This window comes from Jatropha curcas, chromosome 11 (assembly GCF_041381405.1).
Source record: "Jatropha curcas cultivar XTBG-Jc1 chromosome 11, XTBG_Jcur_1.0, whole genome shotgun sequence".
Classification (NCBI taxonomy): Eukaryota; Viridiplantae; Streptophyta; class Magnoliopsida; order Malpighiales; family Euphorbiaceae; genus Jatropha; species Jatropha curcas.
In genome coordinates this window covers 25,550,289-25,572,234 of record NC_143161.1, presented here as the reverse complement: position 1 = coordinate 25,572,234, position 21,946 = coordinate 25,550,289, and the positions used below count along the sequence as shown (strand labels likewise).

The 21,946-nt window shown below is 32.0% G+C and overlaps 1 protein-coding gene across 3 annotated transcripts; it reads left to right on the top strand.

Moving 5' to 3' along the window:
- The first annotated feature begins 2,069 nt into the window (after positions 1-2,069).
- Positions 2,070-9,625, top strand: LOC105641374 (persulfide dioxygenase ETHE1 homolog, mitochondrial-like). Of its 3 annotated transcripts, none has more exons than XM_089716482.1 (11): positions 2,070-2,418; positions 2,765-3,095; positions 3,195-3,323; positions 3,398-3,505; positions 5,653-5,787; positions 5,898-5,939; positions 6,022-6,081; positions 6,157-6,210; positions 6,927-6,951; positions 7,033-7,128; positions 9,226-9,625. In XM_089716482.1, exons 2-10 carry the CDS (start codon positions 2,880-2,882, stop codon positions 7,116-7,118), a joined length of 855 nt encoding a protein of 284 aa, XP_089572608.1. In that variant the 5' UTR covers positions 2,070-2,418; positions 2,765-2,879; the 3' UTR covers positions 7,119-7,128; positions 9,226-9,625. The 3 variants fall into 3 exon arrangements, with proteins under 3 accessions (XP_089572608.1, XP_089572607.1, XP_089572609.1); XM_089716481.1 differs by having other exon boundaries at positions 2,762-3,095; XM_089716483.1 differs by having other exon boundaries at positions 2,699-3,095.
- The last annotated feature ends 12,321 nt before the right edge of the window (positions 9,626-21,946 follow it).

Here is a 21,946-nt window from a genome sequence, read left to right as displayed (position 1 = left end):
AACCGGCCACTAAGTATTATCCACCCTATCTTATTAGGATGATCATTCATATAATCACCCCAACTAATATGCGTACCCAACCGTTATGATATGAAATAGTATGATACACATAGCCATTACGCTTATGGTACCTGGATATATCAATACTGGTTGAGCTCAGCAGAATCACTGGTGATATCATACTTATAGGTATATTCTAGGTATACCTATCCTAGATTGTGTAATTGTTGGTATATGGAGACTTCGGGATACCCTTCTTTTTTAACTTAGGTTGATGTATATGGGTTATTATATCCAATTATCTATGAATAAATTAGATAAGAATGAATCTTATTATCTAAGGGTATCTATATACCAATTAGTCGTATGACCCATATGGTTGATGACATAATTATCATATCATATCCAGGATAGGCTGGCAGAATTAAGAATCTGAAGATTTTAGGATATTTGAGATGATTCGGCCTTTCTTCAATTACTTTACACAAAAAAGCTACATTCAAAAGCTAATAACATGAATGGTACCTCTAGAAACAAATCGCCAAAATGTATTTTATCACCAGCTTGAATGAGAAGATCAGCTTTTGAATTGCTAGCTTTTGAAATAATAGATTTCACGCCAGGAAGCTTTGTCTGCAAATTGAGCATAAAAACTAATGAAACATTTGTGTTTATAAATGTAATTTACAAATTAAATGCAGCCAAACTTTTATCAATCCAGTTCCCGTCACATGATCAGCATGCACATGAGTATTTATAGCATAAATTAGCTTTAACCCTAACTCTTTTACAAGGGAGAGGTCTCTGTCCACTGTTTTATCAACTGGATCAATCAACTGCACAGAAAAGGTTATCACACACACACACACACATATATATATATATATATATATATATATATAATTAAATCACAAGAATAAAAGAAAAATTGATAATAAAAAAAAAAAAGAAAAACACACAAAACCAGAGCAGGTTTATCAGGGTGAGCAACATCAGCCAGCAAATAGGTATAAGTAGAGGACTCCTTCTCGAAAAGCTGGCGAAAAAAAGAGCTTGCTTGAGAGCCCAGAAGACGACGCCGCATAATTGCTTATTGCGCAGAATCTGGGCACTGCGTATTGCGACTCTGAAAAGGATGATGGCGTCGAAAGAGAAAGTCGAAGCATATTTAAACGAAGCATTGTTGTTATGATATTCAATTTGGCGGTGAAATCGGGCAGCACTTAGCTAAATTGTGCTATTATTGAATGTGATTCGATGTTCAACCTATCGCCTGTGCCTCCACTCTTTATCTTCTTCTTTAAGGGACAAAGATAAAAATGTTCAGGCCAACTTCAAACAATTTATTTGTATTAAATTGCTTGAAGTTCTCAGCAAATTAATGTGCAAAAAACAATATTGACACTGAAAAATTTTTTCTCACTAAATGAGATTAAATTTAAAAATTTTAAAGCCTTATATATTTATTTAAAAAATATTCTAAAAAAATTAAATTCTCAAATATCTAATTATCTTATATGTAATTTTTAAAAAGTATTTTAAAAAAATAAATATAAATAAATCATAAAAAATTAAATGAAATTCAATAAATTTCAAAATAATAGAATAAAATATTGAATGAAAAGAGAGAAATATGTCTAAATAACCATTTTTTCATTAATTCAAACTTCTATAGTTTACTTTTTTTCAAAAAATTTTATTAGACTAAAAAAGGAATTCGTATTTGATATATTAGTCAAATTTATAATTTCATACTTCTATTTTTTTATTAAAATTAGAATTATAAAAAATTTTAAAATGTAATAATATATAAATAATCCAAATACGTGAAAATCATAGAAAAATAATATATTTAAAAAATTTTATTTTAATTTCATTTTATTTAACTAAAAGACTCTAATAATAATTATTTACCATATTTTAAAATTCAGAATAAATTAGAAGAATTTAAGTTTTATTTTCAATACTTAAATTAAATTTTTCGATTTACCCACGAAACTAAGCCCCTAGAAATGATCAAAACTCCCTGTTTTACAACAAAACGCACCGTTTTGATTTAGTCTCAAATCCCTAATTTCATCGCTCCCCTTCTTTCTTCTCCATCTTGTTCCTTCTCGATAATAACTTGTATGCAGTCACCAAATCCCTAATCTCATCTTCCCTTCTTATTGATCTTGGCCATTTCTCACAACTTCCTCTCATGATATCTATTTTCCTAGCCTAATTCAATTTATGATGTTTTAAGCTATTGAATCGATTATGAAGAAATGTGATTGTTGAATTATTGATTCCTTCTTGAAATAGATTGCATTTACAGGAGTTGTTTATCCATGCTTGGTTCTTGCTTATATGGGTGGAGATGCTTATCTTTCCAAGCAGAAAGAGGATCTTCAAAGAAGTTTTTACAAGGCTATACCAGTTAAGTGCTAAAGAATTGATACATAGTAGTTGAGTTATCCATTTGGTGCTTTCTCTTATATTTCTTCCTTCTTCTTTACTTCTTTTCGAGGTCATATTTTGGCCAGTATACTTTTAACTATCAAAATTACATATAAGATAATTAGACATTTGAGAATTTAATTTTTTTAAAATATTTTTTAAATAAATATATAAGGCTTTAAAATTTTTTAAATTTAATCTCATTTAGTGAGGAAAAATTTTTCCGTGTCAATATTGTTTTTTGCACATTAATCTGCAGGTAATTTAATACAAATAAATTGCTTGAAGTTGTCCTGAACGTTTTTGTCTTTGTCCCTTAAAGAAGAAGATAAAAGAGTGGAGGCACGGGCGATAGGTTCAACATCGAATCACATTCAATAATAGCACAATTTAGCTAAGTGCTGCCCGATTTCACCGCCAAATTGAATATCACAACAACAATGCTTCGTTTAAATATGCTTCGACTTTCTCTTTCGATGCCATCATCCTTTTCAAAGTCGCAATACGCAGTGCCCAGATTCTGCGCAATGAGCAATTATGCGGCGTCGTCTTCTGGGCTCTCAAGCAAGCTCTTGTTTCGCCAGCTTTTCGAGAAGGAGTCCTCTACTTATACCTATTTGCTGGCTGATGTTGCTCACCCTGATAAACCTGCTCTGGTTTTCTGTTTTTCTTTTTTTTATCATCAATTTTTCTTTATTCTTGTGATCTAATTATATATATATATATATGTATATGTGATAAACTTTTCTGTGCAGTTGATTGATCCAGTTGATAAAACAGTGGACAGAGACCTCTCCCTTGTAAAAGAGTTAGGGTTAAAGCTAATTTATGCTATAAATACTCATGTGCATGCTGATCATGTGACGGGAACTGGATTGATAAAGGTTTGGCTGCATTTAATTTGCAAATTACATTTATAAACGCAAATGTTTCATCAGTTTTTATGCTCAATTTGCAGACAAAGCTTCCTGGCGTGAAATCTATTATTTCAAAAGCTAGCAATTCAAAAGCTGATCTTCTCATTCAAGCTGGTGATAAAATACATTTCGGCGATTTGTTTCTGGAGGTACCATTCATGTTATTAGCTTTTGTAATGTAGCTTTTTTGTGCAAAGTAATTGAAGAAAGGCCGAATCATCTCAAATATCCTAAAATCTTCAGATTCTTAATTCTGTCAGCCTATCCTGGATATTTTAAATCTGCATATGTACGCTGAAATAAGAAGCAAATTTTAACATTGCCTTCCAACTTAAAAGAAGTGGGTATTTGGCAAAATTTGGATATTTGTATCTTGTTTTAAGAGAAAAAAGAAGTGCAGAACATTAGCCTATAAAGATTGTAGTGTTATCTTTATTCTGCCAATAAAGATTGTTGTTAGATTAAGGTTCAACAGTCATTTGTGGCAAATAATTTTAGCAGCAAAGGAAAGGGGTTCCTTGGAGGTTAGATGAAGCAACCAACTCTTGATATTTCTTACCAAAAAAAAAAAAAAAAAAAAAAAAAAAATATACTAGAAAATATGAAATTTCATAATCTAAGATTAATAGCTGGAGTTAAAGAAGATGCAAGTCAATCTGTTCTGATCCCAGCAACCAAAGCAAATTTATAAACTACATTATTTCCTTGAAGTCACCAAGTTTATGAGCACTAAAAAATAATCATCCAAATAGCTTCCAATACTTCATTCTTTGATTCATAATAACCACGAAACTCAGCTGTGTAAGTAGTTCATTTGAAATCCTGTTCTCCAATTTATGAGATGAAGCATGAAGGTTTCAAATTCAGAAGAGCAGCAGCCAACAGATTGGCAGTGGATAGTCATACTGAAATCTAAAAAAGGAAAAATTAGGTAGCTGAATGTGGTATTTTTTCGTTGGAGATTGTAGAATCAATATATAGCTTGGCTTATGTCTGATAGATCTAAAAAGAATTGACAATTTGGCAAAAGATAAAAACAATGCCATTGGGCACAAACAAGAAGGAGAGGAATCAGGTCGACAATATGCTTTTTAAGTGTAGGACAACATTTAAAACAGTGATACAGGACCCAATGTGAATTTCTCATCTCCGGTAGGTCCACTGAAGTTTTCTAAATCCAGCCTGCTGTATTGGCATATGTATATGCAAATTCCATTACAAAGTGACTTATATGATTTGGCACCAATAATTTGATCTAAAATGTCTAATTATTACTATTGATAGTCTTCCTTTTGAGAAGTATTTGACTTAATTTTTTCATAATGTTGTAAGGATTCTACGTCACAAATTTTTTTAATATGTCATTGGGGTGATGGCTCTAAATTTATAGGTTCACATTTTCAAGAAGGTTCTAATTTTGTTTTGCAACTTAGGATGCCGGTCCAGTACTATTCTTAGTAAGCATTAGTGTTCTTTTAATCATAAAGCAGGTTATACATAAAACACAAAGAGCAAAGAGATATTTGAGTAATTAAAGTTGGTCCCAAAATTGGTGTTAGAATTCTAGACGTTTTCAATAATCGAAATTCTTAGTGGCATATTGCTTTTTAAAATTCTACAATTTTAATGTTCATGGGCTTAGTTTTTCCCTCCTTTCTTATATTTTTAAATTTAAATGTGAGTTATTATACCTTTTGCCAAAGAACCTCTTAACATTATACCTAGAAACAGAGTCAAAACTATCTGGTAGAGTCAATCTTTAGTTGGTCTGTGTGTTTTGTTGATTGCTGGAGTCTGCACTTACTAAGCACAATTCATAAATGGACTTACTAAGTTGTTAAAAGTTTTTTTCTAACCTTTTTTTTTCCCTTTTTCTTTTTTAAAGTTGAAGGTTATTTGTAGAATAGTACAGAGAAATAATATTAGAGGAAAATAGTATTACTTTGATGACATCAAGAGAAAATAGTATTAAAGTGAGTACAGAAAAATAGTACTAGAAAGATGCAAAATGCATTCCCTCTAACGAAAAAGTGCTCTGCACATGATATGAATCGTGTCTGAGATTCAGTGATAACCTGCCAAGCCATCATTCATGACAATACATGGTAGAATGGTAATGCATTATTGTCATTGCAATGCATATACCAAATATAATATGTACAAGAGTAGCAAGAGCAACCAATGCATTTATTATCTTTTCACTGTTTTTGCACATTGATTTTTGTTCATTTCATCTTTTTGTCTCTATCTATCCACCCATTACTGGACCCAATCATTTGTTATTTTATTTTGACAGGTTCGAGCTACCCCTGGGCATACATTAGGTTGTGTTACTTATCTTACTGGAGATGGGCCTGATCAGCCACAACCAAAGATGGCTTTTACTGGGGACGCTTTACTGATACGGGGATGTGGGAGAACTGATTTTCAGGTTTGCTAACTTATATTTTGGAATGTCACTGAGCACTCGATTTTTCTTAAGGGTACATTGTATAGAAGATATCAAGCAGTGTTTCTGACCTTATTAATATTTACTTACAGGGCGGAAGTTCACATCAACTTTATCAGTCAGTGCATTCACAGGCAAGGACATGAAATGAATAAACTAGAAAGTGTCCAGATAATGAAACATGAGTTAACCTGGCTGTATTTTTGTTGGAAGCAGATATTCACCTTGCCCAAGGATACTTTGATCTATCCTGCTCATGATTACAAGGGATTCACTGTATGGAGCCATTTCTTACCTCTGTTATATATCTCATTTGTCCAGCTGATCTGCTAACCTTTGTGTGACGCACAGGTTAGTACTGTTGGAGAGGAAATGCTGTACAATCCCAGGCTAACCAAAGATGAGGTGATCCTTATGACATAACATGTTGCGTTACAATCTTCCTTTTTTTTTTTTTCTTTTTTTTTTTTTGTTAAATTATTATTTCTAGGTAACACCTATCAAAATACCTTCAAGACAAACCAACGTGTAACCTAATGGAATTGTGCGATTTAGTCGGGCTTTTCTTTCTTTCCTTTTTGATATATGTTATAAATGGCAGAGGTGACAACATAATACACGCTCAAATTACAGGTTCTGTAAAATGAACCTCAATATGGCAGATTTCATTCATTGCAGCAACTCTTGTATATTTGAGAGTTTCTACATAGAATATGTGCAAAGTGGATGGCCTTAAGACAGTGCCATACCTCAACCATAAGTTAATTTTAACCATTCTAATGCTTAACTTTCCAAGCTTACAAGCAATACATGCTTGCTGCCTATCTTAATCTTACTTGTAGGATAAGTATAAAATAAACTAATAAGAAATTAAAATTTCCTCCAAAATTTGTCAAATAGCTAATGAGTATCTCACAAAATTTTTCAAATCTCAACAACACATTAAAAATAATTCATTGGTTTCTTTGCCTGCTGATTCATTATCATTAATTTTGGCAGAATTCTGTACAGTATTTATATTAGTTATTTATATCATTCACATTTTTACGTGGTTTTCCTGATATGAATACTTCCCACCATTATCTCTAACTGCTGTGGTAATTGGTATAATCTGTTTGCAGGAAGCCTTTAAAACCATCATGGAAAGTAAGTGTCAAGAGATACTTCAGCATCTATTATACTCGATATTCATTCTTGAGTTCTTACATATGATGAATTATTTTCCAGATCTGAAACTTCCGTATCCTAAGATGATTGACATAGCTGTTCCTGCTAATATGGTCTGTGGTTTCCAAGATCTGTCAGCAAACTAGAAACAATCAGGTGTGTTCCTTTCAGAGTATTGTTGGAAGAAATTATGATTTCGGAACTTCATTAAATTGTGATCTCTCTCTCTTATCTCTCCCCCGCTTCTGGATTTATTTCAACCATTAATACCCCATTCATATCTCAACTGATGCCAGTTGTGCTGTGATAACAAGCAATATTCCCTTCATCCCATAATTCTTGTCCTAGTTTGACTTTTACCTGTATTAACAAATTTATATATAGTTAATATGGTTAAACTATAATTTTTGCTTAGTTTTTTTTTTTTCCTAATATTACTTAGTAGATAATACATGTCATTCTATTATAATTAAATGACTCGTACTAAATTGTTTGGCTTAAGTTTACCTGCTGTCCTTGAATTCAACCCTTTTTCTTTTTGTCGTCCCTATTCGGTTCATCCCTTAAGTTACTAATCTTTTATAGGTGTCACAGCAAAATGATTTTTGTCGATTTAAATCAACTCTGGCTGCTGGAATGCCAGTTGGACGCCATGCTAGCTTAAAAATGATTAAAATTTTTATAGCTCACAAGTCTTTCTTTCTCTCCACCTGAGCACAACCTCTCTCTCCAATTTCATCTTTGCTTTTTCTCTCTCCTCCAACCCTCCACTAATAGATAACCATAGCTCACCACCTCTGAAGAAAACAAGAGAATCAAACACACCAAGAAATAAAAGCAAACAATTGCAAAAGAATAAATCCATCCTTAAAATTTCTCACGAGGATACCACATTTATCCCCAAATTCAACGACTGGGAACCCAAATTTGTAAAAAATAACATACTGTGTTTATGTTTCTCGTCCAATCTCTCTCTACATTTCAAGTTAAATCTTAGTCCCAAATCTCAGATGGTGTTCATCTGTGACTCTGGTTCTGTATCTGTAGCTCAAATGCTTGTTTTTGCAAAACAAACCCAAATCTGAACTTGTCTTGTTTTTGCGTGCTATTGATCGGTTAAGGAATTTTCTAGAAGAAGCGGAAAGGATTCAATTGGAAAATGAGACGTTGATTGTTCCAAAACTCTATAAATTGCTAATGACGGCAAAGAATAAGGTGCTTTTGAAAATCTGATTGCATTCTCACCAACCTTTTCATCTCCATTGTCGTTTTTCCTTCATTGTTGGAACAATATCAACAGGTCTCTTGATTCCCTCCTTTAGAGCCTGTCACCATTGTGTTCTATTTCTCCAAATATCTTAATCACCTTCGAAAAAACCCTAAAGAACATACCAATCCAACCCATTTCTCCCATGTTTACCAGATATAAAAAGCCAGAGAGCCAAAAATTAGAAGATTAAGTGTACATCTATAAATTGATGCTTGGAGATTTTTCATCAAAAGGTATTTGCTTTATTTATGTACTAACTGATTATACGGATCAATGCATGTTTTTTAGGTTTTTTTTTTTTTTTGGGGAGGGGGGGGGGGGGTTTGATGATAATGGTTAGATTGGAGGGTGGTATTGGTGGTGGTTGGTTAATTGGATTTTTTTTATTTTATTAATTGTGTTTTGATTGGTTGTGAGGGGATGAAAATGTTGAAGTTGCAAACTGGGAGAGAAGACAAAAGATGAAGGAGAAAGAAAAGGAGGAAAGAAAGTTATTTTTGCTGAAGTCGAAGAGAGTGTTGTTGTTGAGATGTAAAAAAATTTTAATCATTTTTTAAGCCAATACGGCGTCTAGTCGACATTCCGATAGCCGGAATTGAATTAAATCGAAAAAGTCGTTTTACTGTTACACTTATAAAAGATTGTCAATTTCTAAGAGATGAATTGAAGTTTACGAATGGCAGAGAAAGGGGAACAACAACAGGTAAAAATAAGCCAAATTATGCTTGAAACTGAAACTATTCAAAATTTAATTTTTTTTATTCTAGAATTAAGACAATCAAAGTTAATTGGAAACTTGATGAGAAACTTAAAAAGTTCTCTTTTTTCTAAAAAAAGAAAATAGGATTATAATTTGGGACAAATGAAAAAAGAGAGTAGGACAAAAATTATGGAATGAATGAAGTAATACGTTTCAATTCTGTTTTCTTAATTTCCAAATTTAAGCATCTGCGACTTCTAATGCCCATAATTTGTACTTGCAGATAAAATGGGCTTTGTTCAAGCCTTTGGTTTATCAGTGGAGTAATGAGATATTTCTGGGCACATTCCTGTTGCAATAAAATTTCAGTAATATCTGTACTGAGATACTGAGATAATTTGTACTGAGATACTGCAACAAAGGTTGATCAGCAGTATCTTTGCTCCGTACGACTTTGTACAATACCTCACTTGAGGACTGCATCACCCTGTTGCCAATGAAATGAAAAGGCATATCTTTTTTTATTTTTAATTTTTTTTTTTTTATGTAATTAGCTTTTATTCTGGTTGTTAAAAAACCTATGTTGAAAGACGGAACGGTTGGACATAGATTTGTTCTTACTATTATTTTCAGTGCAATTATTTAGGGCGCTGTGGAATCAAGCAGTTCTGTTCCGAACCAAACTGCAAAAACTATAAATTTAATTTTCCTTTTTTCTTAAACTGAACTTTGGAATTGAACAGGATCGGCTTACGATATTGGTTGTTTAGATCAGTGTGTTTCTGGTTCCATTCAGTTTGGGAAAAAAAAAAAAAAAACCATTTTTTAGTATAATTGAAACTGAGATTATCAAAAATCTTAAAAAATCGAACTAGATTAGTTTGATCAAGTTGTATTTTTTTTATTTTAAAGGTACATTTATTATTTGTTTATTTATTATTTATGCTTGATCGGTAGTACTCTAGGGTGATGTCGGTAGGCGATCTTATAGCTCAAGATCAGAGATTTCATTGATCAATTGGAATTTAAAATCCTTTCAAAAAAAAAAAAAAAAAAAAAAATTGGAATTTAAAATTGATTAAGTTAAACTAGGGCTGTAAATGAGTTGAATCTTGTGAAACTCTGACATGCTTGAACTTGAGCTTGCTTGACCTCATTTACATTTTGAAAGGCTAACTTTAAACTCTGCTTGTTTGTAGTTGGTCTAATCTAGGAAAATACCCTCAAGTTTTTGACTTATTGCATGTAATTTTGCTTTAAATGGCGAGAGAAAGATAATAGAGCTATGAATTGATTAGTCAATTATATTTAATGCAATATTTAAACATTGTCGGCCACTTTCTTATTTTTCTAAAAAGTGAGTACTCTAAACAGGGTAAATCAATGGTAATTTAGACTTTTCACTTTGGCCATTATCAAAATTAAGTAAAATTTATCTGTATAAATGGAACGCCGAAAATGAAAACTTTGTGTTTAAAATAATTTCAAATACCCTACTATTTATATAAAAATCATGTTTTAATCACTCACTTTCACTAAATCAATAGAAATATCTCGTATTAATTTAGTATGATTGCATTTTAGGAGGAAAAAAGATTTTCTAAAAGCTTAAAAAAAAGAAAAACAATATATAACCATATGATCTGCCTAGCATGTTAGCATGTCCAAATGGCATGCAAATAGAGTTTCTCTATTTATGCCGAATTTTTTGAATTCCGTATTATAATAAAAGCCATAATAATATAACTTACAAGTTGTTTTGTTAGCTTCTATCAATGCAATCTTGATCCATAACAATAAGTAAAAAGAAATTAAAACAACCACGCATAATTATCCATGGAATGACTAGGTGCATCATCTCTATGTCTACGAGCTCTCAATGGGTGGAAAATAATGTATTATCATAACAAAACATAGACTAAAAAGAGAGGACATAACTTATATATAGTAAACTATTAGGTTCTCCCATAATAACCCTAATAGGATGTACGATCATAACCTAGATTAGAATTTAACCACACTAAAACCAAACACATTTAACTCGCCCATTAATTCTTTTAATGATCACTCTTTATAATAATGTGTTTAAAATCAGACTTTTTGAACTATTAAACTTAAACCAAATATTTTGTAAAGCAAAAAATATAGAATTAATAAGCCCATTAGAAATAAAATTTCTAACATGTTATTTCCCTTGCTAAGTGATCTTACTAGTTATATTAATGGCTCATATATAGATTCCAGAAACATGTTCATAGAACTATTGTCTTCAGCTTTGTTAATTAATTTAGGCCTTGTTTGTTATAGTTGTTTATTTTTTAATTTTTATTTATTAAAAATATGGAGGAGTTTTTAGTTTTTGATTACTTATTTTTTCAAAATTCTTTTTTTTTTTAAATTTTTTCTCTTTTCTTTTGGTTCATGATATGAAAAACTCTTCCAATTATTGAATTTCTCCCTTATTAAGCCATAAAGAGTTTAGTTAATAATAAAAATTTTAAAAATCAAAATTTGAGACAAAATAATTAAAATTATTTCACACTTTAATTTTTAAATTTCAAAGTTATAGTAACTATTGATTAGTATATACAATCAATTGAATAAAAATGTAATATCGAAGTATTATAATAAGTAAATAATACTAAATGACATTAGATTTAAATAGATAGAGAAAATAACAATAAAATATAAAAATAATACTAAAAAGAGAAGAGATAGAAAAAAAACAGAGAATTTTAATAAAGATAAAATTATCTACTTGGATATTTTGGATAAATAAACGACAATATATTTATATAGATAGAGAAAATAATAATAATTATAATTATAATAATAATAAATTTTTGAGGATAAATCTTATAAAAATGAAAAAAATGAGAAATATATAATTAAAAATAAAAAAAACACAATAATGTAAATCACTATTTATGGTTTGATGAAATTTTTTGTTTTAAAAACGGTTTTCAAAAAAGTAAAGAAAAAAAAATTAAAATAATATAAACAAACAATTTTTATTTATTTTTTAAGAAAAAAATGAAAAATAAAAAATTTAATCGAAAACAAACAATACCTTAGTTATTTAGGCTTAATCCTATTAAAAGAACACTTTGAGAAAACAATTTGTTTTGGTTTTAAGGCACATAAAAACCTTTCTGATCCATCATTTTCTACACTAAATAAATAAATAATCATAACAAAAAAACAGGAAGGACAAATGATTACTAGCTCGACAATACAAATCGACTTAAAATTAAAATAATTAATTAAGATGAATTACTTGAAATCCAAAACAAATTGTTTGTGATAAACGTAAATAAATTAAACTTTATTAAAAAAGCCTTTGCTAAAAAAGGGAAGAGGATAATATTCTTCAAGAATAAATAAAGAACTTTAATCCACAACAATAAGTCCATAATTTGGAAGTTAAAAACAATAAAATCATGAAACAATAAAAAAAGAATCAACCTACAGTATGAAAAATAATTTCATTTATTTAATTCATAGGTAACACCATAGGCTCGATTAAGACAAGTTAATCCCTTTCAATTTTATTGTTTATTCATATGTCAATATTTAAACTTTAAAGGTTAAAGAAAGAGCATCATTTTTATATGTTTGTTGGTTGAAATTTTTTAAAATAAAATGTAATATACGACATGTTGTGGTGGTACATAATTTTTTTTTTTTTTATTAGAGTAGAAATGTTTCATGTCGTGCAATTTGCTAATTTATACTTTCAGAAATATCCTTTTTTAAAAAATAATAATATTATGTTGTATATATAGAATATATTTAGAAGATTATGTCATATATTTTAAGAAATACACATTAAATAAGGATATAATAAGAAATTTAAAAATGAAGTAATAAAAAAATAGCATAAAAATAAAGAGATGTCAATCTATCTATATATTTATATAAAAGCTCAAATAAAGAGAAATCTCAAGGTGTTCTCTTCGTCCAATATTTTATTTTTCTTTTTTTTATAAATTTTTAAGCTTTTCTTTAATTTTCTACGTCTGTGATTGGATGACTTAAGCATTTTAATTATTATTTTGCTATGAATTATCCATATTGAATTCTTTAAATTAATTATCTGAATATAAATATAACTATCTATCCTAAACACTACATCTTTTATATTTATCTGGTTTTTGTGTCTATCTACAATTCTATTTGATTAGACATTCATGATTTTTGGAGACATGAGAATATTTATGGCTGCTTCCTTTTTTTTTTTTTTTTTTTTTTTTCCCTCTCCTTCTTTATTCGTGCTCTATGTCTCTCGCACAAGGCCTTTTTTTTTTCTCTTTCTTTATTCATGCTATGTGTCTCTTGCACCAAGGCTAGAGAAGGTGTTATAAACCTGATATTTTTTGCTTCACCATGCAAGGCATATACTATTTTTTTTCGATTCTTAATTCACTATTGGCAATTTGTCTTATTGAATGTAAATTAATTGTTGCATAACTGCGAAAGTATTGGCATTCTATTTTAAAACCAAGTGATGGTATTTTTTTTCTCTCTATAATATTTTTTCTTTAATGGATTTGCTTAATCTATTTATTATTTTTGTTTAGAAACCTCTACCGGTTGGTATACTGTGAATTTCTGTTGGTTCCAATTGTTTAGGTGGTATACATATTATTTGATTATGTCTTTATAGTATTTGCTTAATTTTCTAATTTATATAAAATTTTAGTAGATACATTAATAAAATTTTTATAATTTTATTTTTAAAACCTGGCTTTTACTACCATGGAGAATAGATAAATTTTCTATTGATACAGAAGTCCTTTGAAATGACAGTGTTTATGTACACCTGCTTATTGGGTCTGCCACCCTGTCAATGGCATATGCAATAGTTAGATTTGTTGAGTCTTCCCTCCATGCACTCGATGGAGATGGTGATGTTTATGAGTGCTCTTTTGTGCAGTCAGATATTATCGATCTTCCATTCTTTGCATCAAGAGTAAAACTTAGAAGGATGGAGCTCGAAGCTATCATTTCATCCGACCTCCAAGGTTTGACAGAGTATGAGCAGAAGACACTGGAAAATCTAAAGCCTGAATTGAAGGCCAACATTGAGAAAGGCATTGCATTTGCTCAGAAGCAACCGATGGCTGCATAGAGAGAGAGAGAGAGAGAGAGAGAGAGAGAGAGAGAGAGCAATAAGATCTAAAAAGCAAAGTGACAAGAGCAAGGCAAAATCAATTCTATGTACTTGGGTTGTAACTTATAATCAAGTGTAAAATTCTATGTGCAACATTGGGGCCCAAGGCCTTCTATTGCTATATTGTGTTAAATTATGTAAACAAATCAATTATACAACACATAAAAACATTTCAAATATAAAAGGTGTGATGTGAAAATTTCAATTATAAGTGAATTAGAATCTCAAAATTTATAAATTAAATAACAATAGTAATTATTATGGACATAAATGATATAAAAGTTTCACTTAAGAAATGTGTAAAAATATATTAAGTACAAAATTTAGATTTCAATTTATAAATTATTGTTTTTGAAATTTATACAAAATAGAATTTTTACCTATGAAGTTTTAAACTTAAACTAAAAATTCTAAAACTAAATAAATTTTATTCAAGATTCTATAAGTAAATAATATAATATTTTATTTATAAAAAAAGTGCAAAAAAGAATTTGTAAAAAAAAGCAAGATTTCAAGTTAAATTTAATATGTGTGTGGACTTATGTGATTTGACATTTTAAATTAAATAAAAGTTAAAAATTAGACGTTATAAATTAAAAGGTAATTTTAAATTAAGAATTTTATCTTGATAGATTAAATAAAAGTTAAGTAAAAACTAGAATTATACATAACACAATTTTGTATGTCTTACTTCATAATATTCTATAAGTTATAAGTTATTTAGTTAATTTTAAATTTGATGATTTATATTTAATGTTTTAAATCCAATTATGAAAGAAGAGTTATGTATCAATAGAGAAATCTCAAATTCTTTTATTATAGATTTGTCCTTAAAATTCATTCAAATTTAGAATATCTATTTCAAATTTAGATTCATAATGTATCTAAATTATTATAAAAAAATATCAATTATTTCTATTATATTAAGGACAAGCTAAAAGTGCATGAAAACTTAGGAATTTTCAAGTGATTATTAAAGGAATGTTAGTTATATTCTCCTCCTCTTTCTTTTCCATGGTTTTATTTTTGATTTTCATGAACTATGATATGATTCGCTTGCTTATTGTTACTGACTTGGTGGAGATGATGTGATTATAGGTGCTTTTAAGGTGATTAATGATGGTTAAGCATGAGTTTAATGTCATGATTGCATAATTGACCAAATTGGATAATTTTAACCATTTGATTGATATTTTATGGATTAGATATTCTGTTATATGAAAGGTAATATGTTAATTAAGTGTTAGAAGATTTTTTATGCATAAATTAGTGGTGCAGGTAAGTTAAGAATGCTTAAAGAGGTAAAGTATTGCTTAAGTCTATTACAATTGAGCATCCTGAAATTCACCCACTGTAATTGACTTATTTAAATAGGTAAATGAATTTCAAAATTCATGCAATTTTACATAGAAGTATATAAAGATGTTGGGAAGGTTTTGTTAAAAGTTCTAGTGCAATGAATGAAGAGAATTGGAGTTATAGCTAATTATATGTAGGCTGCTTGTATAGAATTTAGCAAAAAATTAGGCACTATCATTAGGCTATTTGACTATGAAAATGAGCTCCAAAATTCATGAAAGTTTATTTGGAAGTAGCCCAAGATGTGAGGAAGATACTATTAAAATTTAAGGACAAATGGATTTGAGAAACTAAAGATATAGCTAAAGGAAGGCAGACTGCTCATGTGATGGAAGTCTTGTGTTCCAATAATTTGTAAAGAGTTTAATATGCTTTAGATATGTTTTTAAGTTTCCTTATTTTATTTGTGATTTTTATATTTCTAAGATGTGATTAAGTATTGGATATAAATTAGTTCATGAATAAATTAACGACAAATGGTACTTGGTCAAGCATAGTAAAATTAAAGGCAAAGCATGAATACTACATTCGAATACTTAACTTGCATTCCTATGATAGTATATATGTGTTAGTTCATGTTACAGTTTCTGAGAGGAAGTGAATGGAAGATAAGTCAATAAGTGGAGGAGAAAGAGTAGGGGAGCCTTCCAACTCAGGTTAGTGCATTACTCTTTTCTTACTTTGTTTAAAATCAAAATATATTTGATTTCACATTCCAATTTCATAATGATTTATGAATAAGAAATGTTAAGTTATCAGAAATTGAGTGAATGAAAGAATTCAAAATTAGCTTTTTTTTTTTTGGAATTAATTTGGGATATATATACAGGGAGAAGGATAATTGTATTAGGATAAGGACTGTGGGAATCCTATATTATCTGTTAGTTAGAGTTTATTTAGGAATCTAATACCTTTTTCTATTATGTTTTTATATATTTTATTATTGTATATTATCGGTAGTCCCCCTGGTTAGATGGTCATTTATGTCCAAAAAAGGATGTTGACATGTATGATACATATAAATATATAAAAATTTTTTATTTTATGCTTCTATTACTAATTATTCCATATGTCTTTTAAGTATGGAGTCCTTTGTTTTGAAGTATCAACTCAAAAATGGCTCTATTTGGAAGAAACGAGGTGATGGTTTGCTTGCCCAAGGGGAACTTCAAGAGTCACCTAATTAAATGTGAGTGACTTTTTAGTATCTCACCTCTCTCTATATAGAGCTATCCTCTTACTTTGTTTGCCTTACTCTTGCATTTCTGAACATCAGAGCATCTCTCTCTAGAAGTCTCCTTTATCTCTCTAAAAGTCTCTTTTCTCTCTCTAGTAAGTTTTATAGTTTTTTGTGTTATCTGTCATTTTGCTTTTGGCGGGCTCATGGGTTTGGCTAGTGAGGAGGATGTCCAAGTTATGTTTGACCAGTCTAAGGATCAAGACAGTGAAGTTGTAAAATCTGGTACCAGTGGGTGAAGCCTCAAAAAGAGAACATTAGGATCACCATCATTTCATCGGACATAGATGAGGGTGAACTCCAAGACATAAGTTCCATGTATGGTGTCACTTCGGAATAAAAATTAGTTCGCCCTTCCAAGTACACGAGGGCGAACGAGCCTTTAGATAGTAGTTATATGATGTTATACGAAGAATCTTTTCGATTTGGGATTTGGTTACCTTTATCCGAGCCCTTAAAGTCTTTCTTTAACGATTATGAGTTCATTATTAGCCAGCTCCATCATAATGGGTTGAGATTCATGTGTGGAATAATAGAGTTGGCTCTTGGGACTGTCCTCACTGCTCGGGGGGTGCGGCAGATGTACAATTTATATGATCGTGTTAATGAAGAGCACTGCTTGATTTAGGTGAAAAATAACTGTAACGTATTTGATAATCAGACGAAGATCTCTTCCCTAAAGAACTGGAAGCAAAAATATTTCATTGTAAGGCACCCTAGCAGGTTTGGGGTGCTAAACTAGTGTCAAATGACCCCAGGCAACATCTTCCTGCCACACCTACCCCTGAAGATAACCAATGTATGGCTCTACTAAAGGCTAGGGGGTTGAGATCAATGAACCTTAAGTAAATAATAGCCGAGGGTTACCTAGTGTGTTCTCCTAGCAGACCTATGAGACCAAACCCTCTCCTTTCGGTATGCTTTGTTCCCATTGTATAGCCGTTGTTCCCTTATACTAACACCTTTTAATTTTCTTTTTCTTTATTTTTCGTGCAGAGATGGCTCCTAAAAAGGTGAAGGCTTCCGAGATGTTGAAAATAGCTGAGGTAATGAAGAAAAAGGCCAAAGCGGAGAGCTTCAATAAGGGGATGCCTTTGGTCATACTTGACCCCCCGACGGTTGATGCTGGTGCTGCATCGGAGTCTGCTCATGTTAAGCATGGTCCTTTAAGTCCTCTAATCGAGCCTAGTAGAAAGAGGCCCTGTGAAGTAAAAGTTCTAGTTCCTTCTCCTCCTCCTCTTAAGCTTGGCGAGGCCCTAGATGTCTGAGCCTACTTTCTATAAAAATATGGGCCAAAATGTAGTCTTCAAGCAACCAGCCTAGTCACGAGATGTCCCAGAACTGCCTCTTTCTAGCAGATCTAAACCGGTATGAGTGCATGGACGACTTGGGTGTGAGGGATCTCACCAACCAATGTTTCTTTTAGGTATCTTTACCGCTCGATTTCTATGCCTTGCCTTCTTGGTTCTACTTTTTTCGATAACTAACATGTAATAGTTTTTCTTTTCCAAGCCATAAATGCTAACAACCTCAGCTATGCTCGCATAAATAAATTAAAAGGTGCATACACAAAAATGGAAGTCAAGAAGGTTCAATTGGAGGAAGCCTTGAAGAGCTTAGATTCTGCTATAAAAGAGCAGGAGGCTCAACACCAGGCGGAGATTGGAGCTCGGGATGCTGAGTGGCTGAAGGTTTAGGAAGAGCGACAAGCTCAAGCTGAAAAGATCGAGGCCATAGAGGCTAAGAATCAGGATCTAGAGGATGAACTGCAGGGGCTTCGGGATCTATAGGGTTCTATGGAGGAGATCTGCCTGAGTCTTACAATAAATATTCTGGCAGAGCTAAAGGCTCGAAATCCGAAAGGGGATTAGAGCTGGGTTAACCAGGTATATCTCGAGCGATAAGGAGGAGGAGAATGAATTGACCGATGGCGATCTTTTATTGGAAGATCGCCCTTCTTCTTCACTAAGAGCCCCAGGACCCTCAAGTTCAAGATCCTTGGTTAGTTCCAAAGTTGAGCAACAGATAAATACTGAAGTCCCTTCGGATGTTAATGTGATTCTTCCCGTGGGGCGAGACTTGAGTGTTGAGTTACCCTTGGGGGAGGAGGCTGAATTAGATATATTAGGTGAAGACTTTATGTATTACTGTAGAAAAATCCTTTGTAACCTTTTGCAGTTAATTTAATGAAAAGCTCTTTATATATTTTTGTAGAAAAATCCTTTGTAACCTTTTGCAGTTAATTTAATGAAAAGCTCTTTATCATTTTCTCTAAGTGTTGGCATAATATCTATTTTTAAGTACTTCTGATAGAACTTTTTAATTTGAACTGGACTAGTGTTTGAGAGTACTATTTAGATTGGTAATTCGAGGTTCTAATATCTCACCTAAGCATTATTGTTTGAGTTGCCTTAACTTTGAATTAGCATATTAAGGGGAGTGTTTAAATCTGAACTGTATAGATTGCTTAAGTTCAAACTGATGCATATATGCGAGAAAATAACTGAAAGAACATTAAAAAATTCTCTAAGTAAGATCCTTTAGGAAAAACTTAATCTATCATGCCTTCCTAATCTTTATGAGGCATGATATATTAAGTGAAAAAACCTAAGATCCTTTTTATTACTTTATCTTATAACTATTTTACACTTTACTTAGTAGAAATACAATATATTTTCTTTAAATTGTCCATATTCCTTGATCGAGGTAGCTCGGTTGCATGAATCTTTTTGAGCTTGTACGTACTCGGACTTAGCTGCTTTGTGATTTTATAGGGGTCTTCCCAGTTCTGTCCTAGCTTGCCTACCCATGCCAAACCCTTGGTTATCTTGACTTTTCGCCATTCCTTATCTCCTTATTTGAATTGCCTACTTTGGACTTGCCTGTTAAAGTATCTTCATGTGAACCCCTCCCCCGAAAATAGGCATATAATGAATATGACTAAGGGCAGAAATGCACGTGAATGTGTGAGTCGCCACCTTGTTTAATTATTTTAGGGTAAACTAGGAAAAAACCCTAAGTTGACTCCAATTTTAATTAACCTAATTACTAGATTAATTATCCCAATGTTTAAGGCATGGTTTGCGAACCCGAGGTGGATCCCGAGACTATGTCATGCTGATTAACTAACCAATGAATGAATGCTTTGCAAGGTAAATGATGTAATTGGACCAATGAAATGTTTAAGTGATTTCGACTTGCCGCTCGGGGTTAAATCCCGAACGTGCCTACGTACTTCCGTTTGAATGAAAGATCAAAGTCGACGTAGTTCGATAGGCCTTTTTAAAAGGGCTTTGAATGGGTATGCTTAATGCATGAGTGTGTGTATGCTTTGTGCATTTTGTTTAGGCATTTTGCCAAAGAATTGATTGATTTGATTAGGCGTTTTGTTGCCAAAAATGTTGATTTAAGGCTTTTAGCCAAAAAGATTGATTTAGGCAATTTGTTGCCAAAAATTGATGTGATTTAGGCGATTGTCGCCAAAATTGATTATTTGAAGGCTTTTAGCCAAAATGAGTTGATTTAGGCAGTTTGTTTGCCAAAAAGTGTTGATTGGGCGATTGTCGCCAAAATTGATTGATTTAAAGCTTTTAGCCAAAAGATTGATTAATTCAAGGCATTTTGCCAAAGCTTCGATTTTAAGCGATTTGTCGCTAAAAATGATTAATCTACTTATATGCAATTTGTTTGCCAAAAGTGATCAATTGAATTGCAATATAGGCAATTTATCGCCAAAAAACGTGTTTAATTAAGGCCATTTAGCCACAATTATTGATTAATTGGACTTAAGCCGGATTGTTCGAAATAAAGACGATTATACCATAGTCATTAATTGACTAGATACTTTAGCCAATATTGTCGGATTTAGGCTTTAACACCACGATTATTAATTAACCGGGTATTTAAGCTTAATCATATTTAATTAAGGCAGTTTATTTGCCAAATTGATGACGTGAATGCATTTATGCAACAGTTTAATTCAGAATTGGAGTAGAAGAAGAATATGCATGAAATGCTGAAATTAAATAGACAGGGTTTCGTTATTATCTGAGTCAATCGGCGGCCGCTTCTTAGCTTCAGCTTGAAAACTCCAGATTAAGCTCCTCGTTTGGGGAATATTGATTAGAATTAATTTAATTTAAGTGGCCAAATATCACAACAGCAGAGTAATAAAAGCCTACACTAAATGCAGAAAAGCAGTAAAAGAACCGCAAGGAGCGTAGGGGAGAAGAGAGCGTCCGTCAACACAGACTGAGTGAGTAAAAAAGGTGAACCGGGGCTGATTTTATAGGAAAAAAAGGGCTGGAGGGCCGCCGCCGACGTCGCCGGCAGACGCCGCCACCGTGGCTTGTCCACTTCCTAGTTTTTTAGTTCCAAAGGCTTTTTCGGGAGTTCCGTACCTCCAAAAAATATTCCGGGACCAGTTCTGCGATCCTCGTAATTTTTCGGACGTTTCAAGTACCATATTGGCATACTTTCGGTGAACTTTTCGAATGGCCTCCGGTCCAGCCGGACTGTTTGCAGTCCTTGAAAACAGGCTTTTTGAGCCTCAAAATTTGAGTATTCACACTTCGCATCCTTTGCCTGCATGCCTCATCTTGGAATGTTGCACCTTCTCTAAATTCTTCTACTAAGTCTAGGTTGATGTTTAAGCTTTCATTACTGCTGAGCTCTTCATGACCATCTATTCTTTTGCAGGGATGCCTAGTTCGACTAGGACTACCGCTTCGGTTGTGTATACAAGGGAGAAGGGGGTTTGACCCATTGCTTGCCTAGGTGTGGTTTTGTATGCCCAATAGTATGTTGTTTAGCTCCTCTGCCTAGTTAGCTTTTTGTCCATCTAATCTCTTCTTTAGTCCCTGCAGTATGGTTCTATTTGTAACTTCGATGAGGCCATTAGTTTGGGGATGAGCTACCAAAGTGAAGTGAAGTCTAATGTGCCAGTCTTCGTAAAAAGATCTGAAGGCCCCTGAATCAAATTGTTTAACAATATCAATAAACATCTTATGGGGTTTATCGTACCTGAATATCACGTTATTCTTGAAAAAGTTGACGATCCAAACTAGGGTAATGGTGTTGAGGGCTTTAGCTTCCACCCACTTAGAGAAGTGACTAATGGCTACCACTATGAATCTTCTTTGCTAGCTGTTACAGGAAAAGGTCCAAGGATGTCTACCCCCATTGAGCAAAAGGCCAAGCCGAGCCCAAAGGTTGTAATTCAGATGAGGGTTTTCT